This window comes from Ictalurus furcatus, chromosome 9, assembly GCF_023375685.1.
Source record: "Ictalurus furcatus strain D&B chromosome 9, Billie_1.0, whole genome shotgun sequence".
NCBI classification, from domain to species: domain Eukaryota; kingdom Metazoa; phylum Chordata; class Actinopteri; order Siluriformes; family Ictaluridae; genus Ictalurus; species Ictalurus furcatus.
This window is the reverse complement of record NC_071263.1, coordinates 1,502,020-1,514,808: the sequence shown is the minus strand read 5'-3', so window position 1 is coordinate 1,514,808 and position 12,789 is coordinate 1,502,020. Positions and strand designations below refer to the sequence as shown.

General features: G+C 40.7%; 1 protein-coding gene across 2 annotated transcripts in view; it reads left to right on the top strand.

Moving 5' to 3' along the window:
- The first annotated feature begins 7,746 nt into the window (after nt 1-7,746).
- gnpnat1 (glucosamine-phosphate N-acetyltransferase 1) overlaps nt 7,747-12,789 on the top strand; it is a 139,139-nt gene continuing 134,096 nt past the window's right edge. Inside the window, exons 1-6 of one of the 2 annotated variants that reach the window (XR_008386769.1) lie at nt 7,747-7,870; nt 9,527-9,690; nt 9,786-9,848; nt 10,027-10,154; nt 11,639-11,700; nt 11,816-12,087. Coding sequence is in view for 1 of the 2 variants with exons in the window: in XM_053632943.1 (XP_053488918.1) it covers nt 7,863-7,870; nt 9,527-9,690; nt 9,786-9,848; nt 10,027-10,154; nt 11,639-11,700; nt 11,816-11,963 (573 nt within the window). In the remaining variant the exon portion in view is untranslated. Of the gene's footprint in view, nt 7,871-9,526; nt 9,691-9,785; nt 9,849-10,026; nt 10,155-11,638; nt 11,701-11,815; nt 12,342-12,789 lie in introns of those variants that run through there. The other variant, XM_053632943.1, reaches the window with a different exon arrangement.

The following is a 12,789-nucleotide window of genomic DNA, read 5'->3' as shown; positions in this document are numbered from 1 at the left end:
TTTGTGGTATTTTTGAGCTCCAGTTCGGCCTTGGCTAGCCACCAGTCTGTCTTATAATTAGTCGACAGCAGCAGCCGTTAATTTACCCAGGCAATCTTGTTAGGGCGGAAACGGAAAGAGCTCTCAACCAGCATTGAGAGCTTGATTTATTGATTTTCTGATCGATATGAGTCTTCCTCAAAGCCGTACACATCCGGCCAGTCCTGCTCTGTCCTTCTGCTCACCCATTAGCCGTCATGACCGTCGTCCAGGTCTCAGATGCCATTTCCAGTACCAAGCCTAAAAAAAACCTTCTCAGTGTCAGATATCAAAGGCTGAAGGACGGCGGCCTAAAAGGCCTCCAAGATCAATTCAATTCAACTCCTCAGGATTTAGGGGTAATTAGGTGATGTCATTTTCAAGCTTTATTTTTTATTCCCCCCCCCCCCCCCCCGCAATCACATCTCATGTTCGACAACCTTCCTTATTGCGATGAAATATTAATGCAATTGTTTTGCACTAACACACACTTGGGCGTCTCGAGAGGCTGAAGGTTAATGATGTCGTCCTCAGCTAAAAGAGGTTGTGTCAGTCCAGGTTGTCTAAATGTTTGTAGATACCAAATATTAATAAAAGATAAATCTGTATTTAGAAAAATTAAATATACAATCGTATGCAAATTGCTTACATATACTATTATGCATATATTCAAAGAAGAGGTGTATCTGTATCTGTTTAGTGTTCCAAATATCTGTATCTACACTATACAGGCAAAAGACCTGACCAGAACAGTGGGATTGAGGTCAGGGCTCTGTGCAAGACACTCGAGTTCTTCCACACCAACCTTGGCAAATCATGTCTTCATGGAGCTCGTTTTGTGGACGACAGCATTGTCATGCTGGAACATGTTTAAACCTCTTAGTTCCAGTGAAGGGAAATTGTAATGCTATAGCATACAACGGCATGCTGTACAATTGTGTGCTTCCAACATTGTGGTAACAGTTTAGGGAAGACCACATACGGGTGTGATGCGCAGGTGTCCACATACTTTTGGCCATGTAGTGCATATTGGAGAGTGTGTGAGGGTTTAGATATGGAGTTTGCATGACAGTAGACTGGTAGTTTGAAGGTTTGTTACCTACTGAGTTGCTCACTAAGGCAAAGGAATAGATGCATTGATGGATGATGGGATGATGGATGGATGGTTGGATAGATGGATGGATTAATGAATGGATCTTTGGGTGGATGGATGGTTGGGTAGACAGTTGGAAGGATGGATGGATAAATAAATGGACCTTTGGATGGATGGATGGATGGTTGGATAGATGGATGGATTAATGAATGGACCTTTGGATGGATGGATGGATGGATGGATGAATAGATGGATGGATAAATAAATGGACCTTTGGATGGATGGATAGATAGATGGATAAATAAATGGACCTTTGGATGGATGGATGGATGGATGGATGGATAGATGGATGGATAAATAAATGGACCTTTGGATGGATGCATGGATGTACAGTTGGAAGGATGTATGGATGTATGAATGGATCTTTGGATGGATGGGTGGATGGATGGATGGATGGATGGATAAATAAATGGACCTTTGGATGGATGGATGGATGGATGGATGGATCTATAGATGGATGGATGGATGGATGGATAGATGGATGGATAAATAAATGGGCCTTTGGATTGATGGATGGATGGATGGATGGATAGATGGATGGATAAATAAATGGACCTTTGGATGGATGCATGGATGGATGGATGGATGGATGGATCAATAAATGGACCTTTGGATTGATGGATGGATGTACAGTTGGAAGGATGTATGGATGTATGAATGGATCTTTGGATGGATGGGTGGATGGATGGATGGATAAATAAATGGACCTTTGGATGGATGGATGGATGGATGGATGGATCTATAGATGGATGGATAGATGGATGGATAAATAAATGGACCTTTGGATGGATGCATGGATGGATGGATGGATAAATAAATGGACCTTTGGATTGATGGATGGATGTACAGTTGGAAGGATGTATGGATGTATGAATGGGTCTTTTGGATGGATGGGTGGATGGATAGAACCTTGAATAGACAGATGGAAGGATGGATGAATGAATGAATGGATCTTTGGATGGATGGATGGATGGATGGATGGATGGACATTTGGATATACATTTGGAAGGATGGATGGATGGATGAAAAATGGATCTTTTAATGGATGGATGGATGGAATAATGGATGGATGGTTGGTTCCAACAGACTGTTGGAAGGATGGATAGATGAACGGATGGACAGTTGCACCAATGGTTAGAAGGATGGATGGAAGAATAAATGGATGGACCAGGTCAGTATAAAAAAGTCACGTTTGAACTGCTCCAAAATCTAACGTACTCTAAAATGGATTAACTATCTCAGATGATGATATTTATTCAATTTCAATTGTCTCACATAATAAGATCCCGGATCCACCGATCTATACTTTATTACTTATTCATTTCCATGCTGACATATTATTCGACTTCCGGGAAGGGCAGAGTAGGACATCAGTGGGAGGTTTCAATTTCAGTGTGATAGATCTTTTTTGCTTTAAAAAAAACAACAACAAAAAAAACAACTATATATTCATTTTAATTTCGTTTTAATACAACAATAAAGAAATAATGAACGTTATTTATTTTGTATTTGTATTTGATCACCTTCTGAGGTGTTCATAAATTAACCATTTCGAATAAAATGCAAGCCTAGGCATGTATCTATATTGGAAAAAGATCATTTCTTGAGTGTTGCATATCAGACTACAGGGAGAACAAATCTTTTCTTGTCGTTGTAAAGCGCATCTCTGATCTGCACGTGAACAGGCTACGCCCAGGAAGTCACCGTAACTCTGTATGCCCATTAACATAGCACAGTTTATCTTCCTCGGTGGAGGAAATTGGGCCAAGGAGGTTTCACATATGCCAGCTATTACACCGCCATCGATCTAATGAACAGCAGAGCCTCCACTGGCATCATGAATATTTTATTCCACTGTGTAGTCAAACGGGAACATGACAACTGTACAAGGCCTCACCCTCTTTATATGCTGAAGCTTTAACACCTCCACGACACGTTTATGGCATTTAATGAGGTTTAAGGCTCATGTAGGAAACCAACCTATAGACTATTCTCGTCTGTCATGTACTGTAGATTATATATAAACAGCTGACTCATTCTGTCTGGAAGATAATCTCACATGATCATCATTCATTCAGTTCTACTCAAGAATGGTGGCTCTTTCAGTGATGGAGAGAGGATAATCAAATTAGCAGGAGGTCTCTGGCTCTGTAGATCCCACCACGTGTCCTCATTGATCCGGATCTGTGGATGCAGAGCTGCCAGAACTGCTGTAGGTGATTAAGGCGGTGTTATGAGTCAGTGTAATCACATTGTGGGCGCATCTTTAAAGCTTAGAATTAGTTACTGGGAAGTCTGCAGCGCTAACCACAAATCAGACGATCCTAGAATTTATTTTGACTGTTAGCTAATGTTTAATTACACATAGCATATTGGCAACAAAAAAAAATAAAATAAAACTAGCTAATTTAACAAGCTTATTTACAAAAGCTAACTAGCTAGCTAATTTAACAGACTAATTTACAAAACTTAACTAGCTAAAAACATACTTCTTTAGATTTGAGTGTGAACTTATCTTAAGTATAGTTCTTAAGTTCTTCCCATCCCCGATTAACCCAACGATATTGATATTGCCGTTCCTATATATAAAGATAAAGCATATTTAACCAATGAAGTGTCAAACAAAATGATTAATATACTAATCGCACTTAGGACATACTTTAATTATACATTGTATATTAGCGGAAAAAAAAAAGAATGAAAACAAAACTTATCTAGCTAGCTATTTTAACAAACTAATTTTTTTTTACAAAACTTAATTTTTGTAATAATTGTAATTATTCGCAACTGTAATTATTACTGTAATAATCCTTCTAATAATTTAACAGGTCACTTTACAAAACTGGCTAGATATTTCGACAAACTAATTAGCAAAACATTGCTAGCTAGCTCATTTATCTAGCTAGTTTATATAACTAGCTATTTATCCAAATTTAAAGTTAATGTAACTCAGCATACTTCTAAGATTTGATTAGTGTTTTAATATAGTAATAAAGTACAATGCATTAAGTACCCCCCCCCCCCCCCATCTGATTAACCCAATGATAATATACTGCGATTTTTTACATGCAAGGTAAAGCACATTTAACTAATAAACAGCTAAAGTGTTGAAAAATGATCTACCGAGTGACTTTTAACCAGTGGAAGTCGTAGAAGTTGGTTATGTGATCTACACCTTCGGCTAAAACGGATAGTCATAAATATTGGTTCACACAAAATGAAGTTTGTTTGTTTTTACTGCAGATTTAAGGTTTCTAACATGTTCTAGACGATGCAATGCGGATTTTTAATACTGAGACTCCATGGTACAAAGAAAAAACACAATTTATTTGGATTATGGTGTTCGTGTTAGTTTTGCACTGAAACAAGCAACAGAAGACGATCTTATCCATTTATCTGAAAATACAAGCATGCAAACCACACCTCACAGTACTTCAGTGATGTCACACGGACGTGCTGATGTGGTTTAGGGTGATTTACTGTCGACTTTAAACATTTCAGGGTGTTGCTGAACACTGAACACAGATGAAATTTAGAGGGACGGCCAAATTGGACAGCCACAATCATGTTTTCCCCCTTCAGTGCTCCCTCAGGCCCCAGGAAGCTGGAAGTGATGCAGATGATGATGTAGTGCCTCTAGCGCAGGGGTTCTCAAACCTTTTGCAGCCAGGGACCCCTTTCAGTACATATTTATTTATTTATTATATATTTACGAACGTTATTTAAACGCGTACGGTAAAATTTCATCTCCTCGTTACAGCCGTAGAGAACGTTCCACAAAGCAAACGCATTAGAGTCTAGGTTGATGTTCTTTTTAGTCTCACTTGTATTCGAGTCACTGAGGTTTGGATTAAATCCATTTCATCCGTCCATCTTTTGCAAGGATGCACGGCATCTTATTCTAATAGGGTAGTGTTTTCTATAGTAACTACTTCCACAGGGACTTGTACGGGTAATTATAGTGACGTTTCTGTGAGAGGACATTTATTTAAAAATTTTGGAAGGAGTCTCAACAGTCGGAGGTGAAGCTGTAACTATGATGTTTTCCTTTCAGAAAGGGGAAAGTCTTTAAGACAGAGGAGTTTACCGTCTTGTTACGGGTTTGTCTAATTAACTTTAAAAGAGAGGGGAATAAAAGAGATGCTGGTCAGAGAACGGCTGTTTACTGTATAGGCCTAGTTCTTATAACGTAAGTGATAACAGGAACTAATTGCTTCTCAGATGTTCCACAACATTAAATGTCACGAAGACAGAAAGAAATAATAAAATGTTATTTTTAATAATAAAAATGATAAGTGTTAGCAAATTGTTGTGAAATAAAAGGGGGAAAAAAACCCCACCGTTCTAATAAAGTAATTTCTGATATTTTTATAACTCTAGTTTACTAAATAATTCATCAGAATCATTCCATGGTTCACGTATAGTTATTTCTTAGTTCAATTTAAAAGAATTATACAGTAAATATAGCAAAACATGAACATACAGTGTTCAAAAACTTATATAAAAGCCCATGTTCCTTTTTTAAGACTTTACCATTGTTCCTGTGAAGGCAACAGAAAACTGCGGATGTGGTACGGACTAGACATACAGATACAGTTTCAGAGTCTGGCCATTAGGAGCAGACCCGCTGCGTCTCCTCGAGTTATATCTTCCACTCAACGCAACGATCCGTACCGGAGTCATGTGAACTACTATATCAGCTTTCTGCCAGGCAGGTTTTTTTCCCTCGCTGTGAGCTGAGGCATTTCCCGGTTCATTCGATACCTGCTGTCTGTTGGCCTGCAGCACCGGTAACTGAAGATGAATTATGGAATAACTGTTATTTCCGTGTGTCCTATTGCTAGTTTTTATGTCCTGAGCTTTTAACTTCTCCGGAACCGTTCTTCCATGTCCTCTTTTAAAGCTGAAAGCGAAGGTGAAAACGTTCCTGTTCCTTTCGACACTTTCACCTTTCTTAATTTGTTAGACTTGGGTTGTTGTGATCCTAACCTAAGACCCAGATTACACCTGGTCATTTCGTGTGTCTTGCATCTGCATAGTATCCTGATGGCATTTTAACCACTTGCATTTAGGCAAATGTGTCCTCAGACGGTCTCGAATATTATTGTTGAATGACACTTTTTCATACCAAAAATCCAAAAGTTTGCATACAGTACACCTAGGCTAAAGATAATCAAACTTCATGGTACCATACATTTCCTTTAGCGAGACAATTAACGGCATCTAATGTACTTTTTTGGTTTTTTTATTTTATTTTTTTAATCAGAGGTCATTTTAAAACAATCAAATAGAGACAAATTTATTTCAGCTTTAATTCACCATATCAGAATTTCCAATGGGTCAAACGTTTACATACACAAACTTGACTATCTATCCCACAAATTGATTGTAATGACTTATAGAAACTTCTGATTGGCCAGTTGTCATAAGAATTAGGAGTTAACTGGGAGAACCTGTGGCTGTATTCACAGGCCAGTGCCTTTTTGCCTTTCAAAGGCAAAGGCAAATTGCCCTTGGAAGGCAAATCTTCGGAAGTTCTGTACTCCCAGGAAACTGGAAGCTCTATATTAAAAAGTCCATGGATATGAACCAACCCTGTTACTTTCACCTGCAGCACATAAAAAGAGAGGGTCTTCTATCTAGAAGATCTGCCGGTATCGTCAACATTTTAAATGCCACTTCAAATGCAATTCGTGATCAAATTTGTAAATGATCCTATGTCGCATATATAAAAACCTCCAGGTACTTAGGAAATGCAATCCAATGCGTGCAATACAAAGCCTTGATATCTTTATTGTGCTCTGATGTGTCGTCTCAGACACTGAGGAAGAACTCGGAAAGAAGAGAGCTATACAGCACAGTGCCTTGCATAAGTATTCACCCCCTTGATGGACTTAATTGCAATTATATCTCACGAATCTACACAAAATAGCCCATTAGCTACGCTATACTGAGTCAGGCAGGGATAATTAAATATTAAAAGTTGCGATTGCATAAGTATTCACCCCCTTGATGGACGTAATTGCGATTATATCTCACGAAACTACACAAAATAGCTCATTAGCTACGTTATACTGAGTCAGGCAGGGATAATTAAATATTAAAAGTTGCGATTGCATAAGTATCCCCCCCCCCTTTTATATTATCTGGAAGTCAAAATATTTAAGGGGTTTCACAACAACAGGGATGAATTCTTGTGCAATCCGATACATGGGGCCAATCAAAGCCATGTGTAGAACAAAATGGAGATGTATGGCGGAAGAGGCAACTCCACCCATATCAGCATCAATGCAAACAATAATAATAAACTGACTCCTAGCCGACATGAGAAGGAAACTGGCAAGACATTCTGCAGGTTTATGAGATTTATGAGAGGTCTGCTCTCATAAATACCTACACAACATTTCCATGAAGCTGAATAAGTGAGCGTTCTAATCTTACACCCGGATGACGTGTAACCGCATGTAAATACAGCTGCTTTATACTCAGGTTTATAAAAGCCTGTTGACGTCCCGGCCCCGCCCCCACCCCCTGGCGCCTGTGTGCCACGTCATCGCCCATCGCCCAGAGTGACGTAAGCGGAAGTGCGGCGCGCCGGAGCTCCACTCACTCACTCACTCACTGCATCTGAATACACTTCACTTTCACAACATTTTGGGTTTTCACACCAAGCTTCGCTTCTGACCGACGGATGTTCGAGTAAGTAACCGTCCGAATGACATTATTACATTAACACAGGGGACGGGTAACATGTTAGATACTTCATTCGTGTTGTTATACATGACAGAAAGCTGAAGTATTTGGTATTTTATTTCACCTTTATCAACTACATTTCCCATCATTTGGTTATATGATATAGATATGGTTCTCATAGATAGACAGACAGACAGACAGACTGCCTCTTAGTTTGGTTAACAGTTCTAGATTGTTGAAGCTGTATCACTGAGAAATCCTCTGCTGTAGGCTTTTACCTAGAACCTTTATTATGAGGATAGATAGATAGAGTGACTACTAGGATGGTTAACAGTTCTAGCTTTTTAAAGAAATTCTACAAAGAACCTTAAAAAAAAGAAAACCCCTGATAAAGCATCTTTTTCTCTGAGGACAGACAGACAGATAGATATACTGACTATTAGTGTGGTTAACATTCCAGCTTTTCTAACAATGAAATCCTCTGTTTTAGGCGTTTACAGAGAACCTTTAAGGGTTCCCCTGTAGATACCAGTGAAAGATCCTTTTAGGTTGTCAGAGAGAAGCTCTTTTTTTCTCTCTCTCTCTCTGTCAGTATATAGTTAGACAGACGGATAGGATGGTTAACAGTTCGAGCTTTTTGAAGAGCTCTTGAGACCTTTTCCAGAAAGGATCTTCTCACTTGTAGGCCTGTACATAGAACCCTTAAAGTCCCTATGAAATCAACTTCACGGGGACTTTTCCCCCCAGTAGGTAAAAATGTAGGATTTCTTCCGTGTTAGAAAATGCTTAAATTTAGTTCCCGACTCATCAGATAGTTACGTTCACTTCTAATCTCCACATAGATAAAACTATGGCTTTTACACACTTTGCCATAGTTTTATCTGCGTGACGTATTGGCATTCATCCATTCACCTTCCACACACGAGAGCTTTATCCTGGTCAGGGTGACGGTGGATCCGGATCCTAACCTGGAAACACCTGGACATGACGTAGGAACACACACACACCATCGCAGGGCACTAAGAACACACGCCTAGTTATACCGAAATAAACGGGCGCTTCTGAAATCTAACCCTTCACGTCTGTCTACATTCGTTTACACACCCAGCAAACTGGTTTATGAACCTGAAATGCATGAGGCATAAATTTCAGTCAAACATTTATTAAAGCGAACGCTCACGATTTCCATTTGTTTGGGTATAAAGATTATATATCTGACATCTGTACAGAGTTGGATTCTCATGCAGCGGAAGGAGTTGTTTGATCAGGAAGTATTTGAGGATCATAGTACGCTGAACAGACCCGCCTCTGTGCGCCAGAACACACTGCGTGACTCATGTTATATTTGTGGGTGTATAAGGAATAATCAAAGTCAGTGTTTCCCTGCCTAGTCCTCAGGGACTTCTAGAGAAGGTCCACATGTCGGAGTCCCGTTACATCAGTCTTTCTTAAAGTCTTAGTCTTTCTGACCCTTGTTAGAAACGTAGTCGTTAGGTTTATGGACAACCAAAACATCACAGAAGCATAGAAAAAAGCTTTTACTTGCTTTTCTTTTTAAAATTTAAATTCATACCTTGTTCAGTCCGGTTACTGTAGTGTGTAGTTGTGATACCTCATGGTTTGAGCTCCACCCCCTGATGTTGTTCTCATTTCTAAATTCAGAGCCTGTGTTATGTTGCTGGACGAGACGCCGCTGTTTGACCCCTGCCTGCTCCAGGAGCTGGACTGGAGTAGCAGCAAGGTGTCTTTCTCGCCCCCCATCTCGCCCCTGGAGCCCGGAGACGGCCTCGTCCTCCGTCCTCTCCGCCCTGCCGACTTAGACAGAGGTACGCACTGCACTTACTCCGCTTTCACTCCGTCCACTTTCCATAGACGTACATCTGTCTAATGCAAGGGGTTTCTGGTCTGTGTCACGTCGCAGGACTGTATAAGGTGCTGTCGCAGCTCACAGTGGCAGGAGACGTCACGAAAGAGCAGTTCAGAGGTACTGATGCTCGTTTAATATCCAGCGATAGACACCATTTCCTCGTTTGACACGTTTTCACTACACATTCATTTGAACGTTATATTTGTAAACTGACCTAGTGGCAGGTGTTAGAAAGATAATGTACTGTTGCAGTGCATTGTGGGTAATACACAGTTGGAATGCTCTACCCGCACAGCGAATTTTGAACACATGAAGAAAACGGGCGACTATTACGTCATCGTGGTCGAGGACACGAACGTGGGACAGATTGTTGCCACGGCGACGCTCATCGTGGAACACAAGTTCATCCATGCGTGCGCAAAGGTACAGCACGCTTTCTACCATTTCTAACATACGTACGTGTGTGTGTGTGTCGGGGGGGCGTGAAAACAACACCGACACAATGATTGTCTACAAGCAACCCATATATATTGATTTAATTTGGGAGGGAGAGAGAGAGAGGGATGGATGGATGGACAGACAGACAGTTGGAAAGATGGGTGGATGAATGAATCTTTGGATGGATCGGTGGTTGAATGGATAGACAGTTGGAAGGATGGATCTATTGATGGATGGATGGATGGGAGGAAGGGTGAGAGATGGATGGATGAACAGAGACAGTTGGATAGACAGATGAATGGATAGACAGTTGGAAGGATGGATCTTTTGATGTATGGATGGATAGACTGTTGGAAGGATAGATCTTTTGATGTATGGATGGATAGACAGTTGGAAGGATGGATCTTTTGATGGATGGATGGGAGGAAGGGCGAGAGAGATGGATGAATGGATAGACAGTTGGAAAGATGGATCTTTTGATGTATGGATGGATAGACAGTTGTACGGATGGATCTTTTGATGGATGGGAGGGAGGGCGAGAGAGATGGATGGATAGACAGTTGGAAGGATGGATCTTTTGATGTATGGATGGATAGACAGTTGGAAGGATGAATGAACAGACAGATGAATGGATAGACAGTTGGAAGGATGGATCTTTTGATGGATGGATGGGAGGGAGGGCGAGAGAGATGGATGGATAGACAGTTGGAAGGATGGGTGGATGAATGGATAGATGGAAGGATAGACAGTTGGAAGGATGGATCTTTTGATGTATGTATGGATGGATAGACAGTTGGAAGGATGGGTGGATGAATGGATAGACAGTAGGAAGGATGGGTGGATGAATGGATAGACAGTTGGAAGGATGGGTGAATAGACAGTTGGAAGGATGGGTGGATGAATGGATAGACAGTAGGAAGGATGGGTGGATGAATGGATAGACAGTAGGAAGGATGGGTGGATGAATGGATAGACAGTTGGAAGGATAGACAGATGAATGGATAGACAGTAGGAAGGATGGGTGGATGAATGGATAGACAGTAGGAAGGATGGGTGGATGAATGGATAGACAGTAGGAAGGATGGGTGGATGAATGGATAGACAGTTGGAAGGATGGGTGAATAGACAGTAGGAAGGATGGGTGGATGAATGGATAGACAGTAGGAAGGATGGGTGGATGAATGGATAGACAGTTGGAAGGATGGGTGAATAGACAGTAGGAAGGATGGGTGGATGAATGGATAGACAGTAGGAAGGATAGACAGATGAATGGATAGACAGTAGGAAGGATGGGTGGATGAATGAATGAATGGATCTTTGGCTAGATGGATGCAGTAAGTCCTAGTACAATTAGAACGTTCTGACTTAAAAGTATTGTTTGCCTTCTCTTTTCATTTTCCCTGACCTTTGAACTTTACTAACTTAACAGCCAGGAAGTGCATTTTTATGACCCGCTGTTTTCTCGTTAGCGAGGGCGTGTCGAGGAGGTGGTGGTCAGCGACGTCTGCCGAGGAAAACAGTTGGGAAAACTGTGAGTTCACGTCTAAACTCTTGTCTCTTTGTGCTTTTATTACCACCTCACACTTTTTCCGACAGGACGGCAGTTTAAAAAGCATCTAATCCACGAGTTGTTTTTTTTCACGCAGACTCGTCGCGACGTTGACTCTGCTCAGCAAAAAACTGCAGTGCTACAAGATCACGCTGGAGTGCGCGCAGAAGAACGTGGAGTTCTACAAGAAGCTGGGTTACACGCCTTCAGAGGAGACCTACATGCAGTGTCGCTTCTTCGACTGAGTCCTCCAGGGACGTTACGGCGCGTACGGCTCGTGACGTCCGAGCTCACGGTGACCGGACGCTCGGTTTACCTTACTTCTGCGCCAGTTTCCTCTCAACAACGAGCAGAGACTTATTAAAAAAACAAACAAACAAAAAAAAAACAAACAAAAACGCCAAATCTATAGCATGATGAAGGATTGTGAAAGTAGAATACCAGGCACTTATACTCTCAGAAGGTCTCTTCATTTGTTAGTCATTTATGCTGGAAGCTATCTTTACGAAGAAGGTACTTGAATATTTTCTAAAAACAGAGGTCTACTTTTCTATTCTATATGGTAATTTATATTTTACGTATAATAAACGACCAAAATATTCTCCGATGAGGAACGAAGAGCAGTTTTGCGAATCGCTGTTTCGCTTATTTACAATCAATCATGTATCATTCTGCATTTTTTTTTTAACTGATTGTTTGCAAAAAAAAACAAACAAACAAAAAAGTTTAATTTTGCACTGGAGCCACGACGCAAACGTCACTAAACACACAGAAGCTTAGAGATACCGCATCGCACACTAATTTCACTTAATGTACAAATGATGTTCCTGTAAACTTCCATTTCCTGTTAGCTACGTTCGCCTTGTAGCGGCAGTGCACGACTAAAGACGACCCCGAACGCCTTCTCTCGTCTCAAAAGGTTTCTTTTAAAAATGCGACAGAGACACACACGTTAAGGCTGGGTTAGAAATTTTAGAGACTCCCATAGAGAGAGCTCACATCTAGATCTGGAAGCTGATTGAAATTCATTTTAGTGGGTCTCTCCCTCCGCCTCCATCTCTAAACATGTCC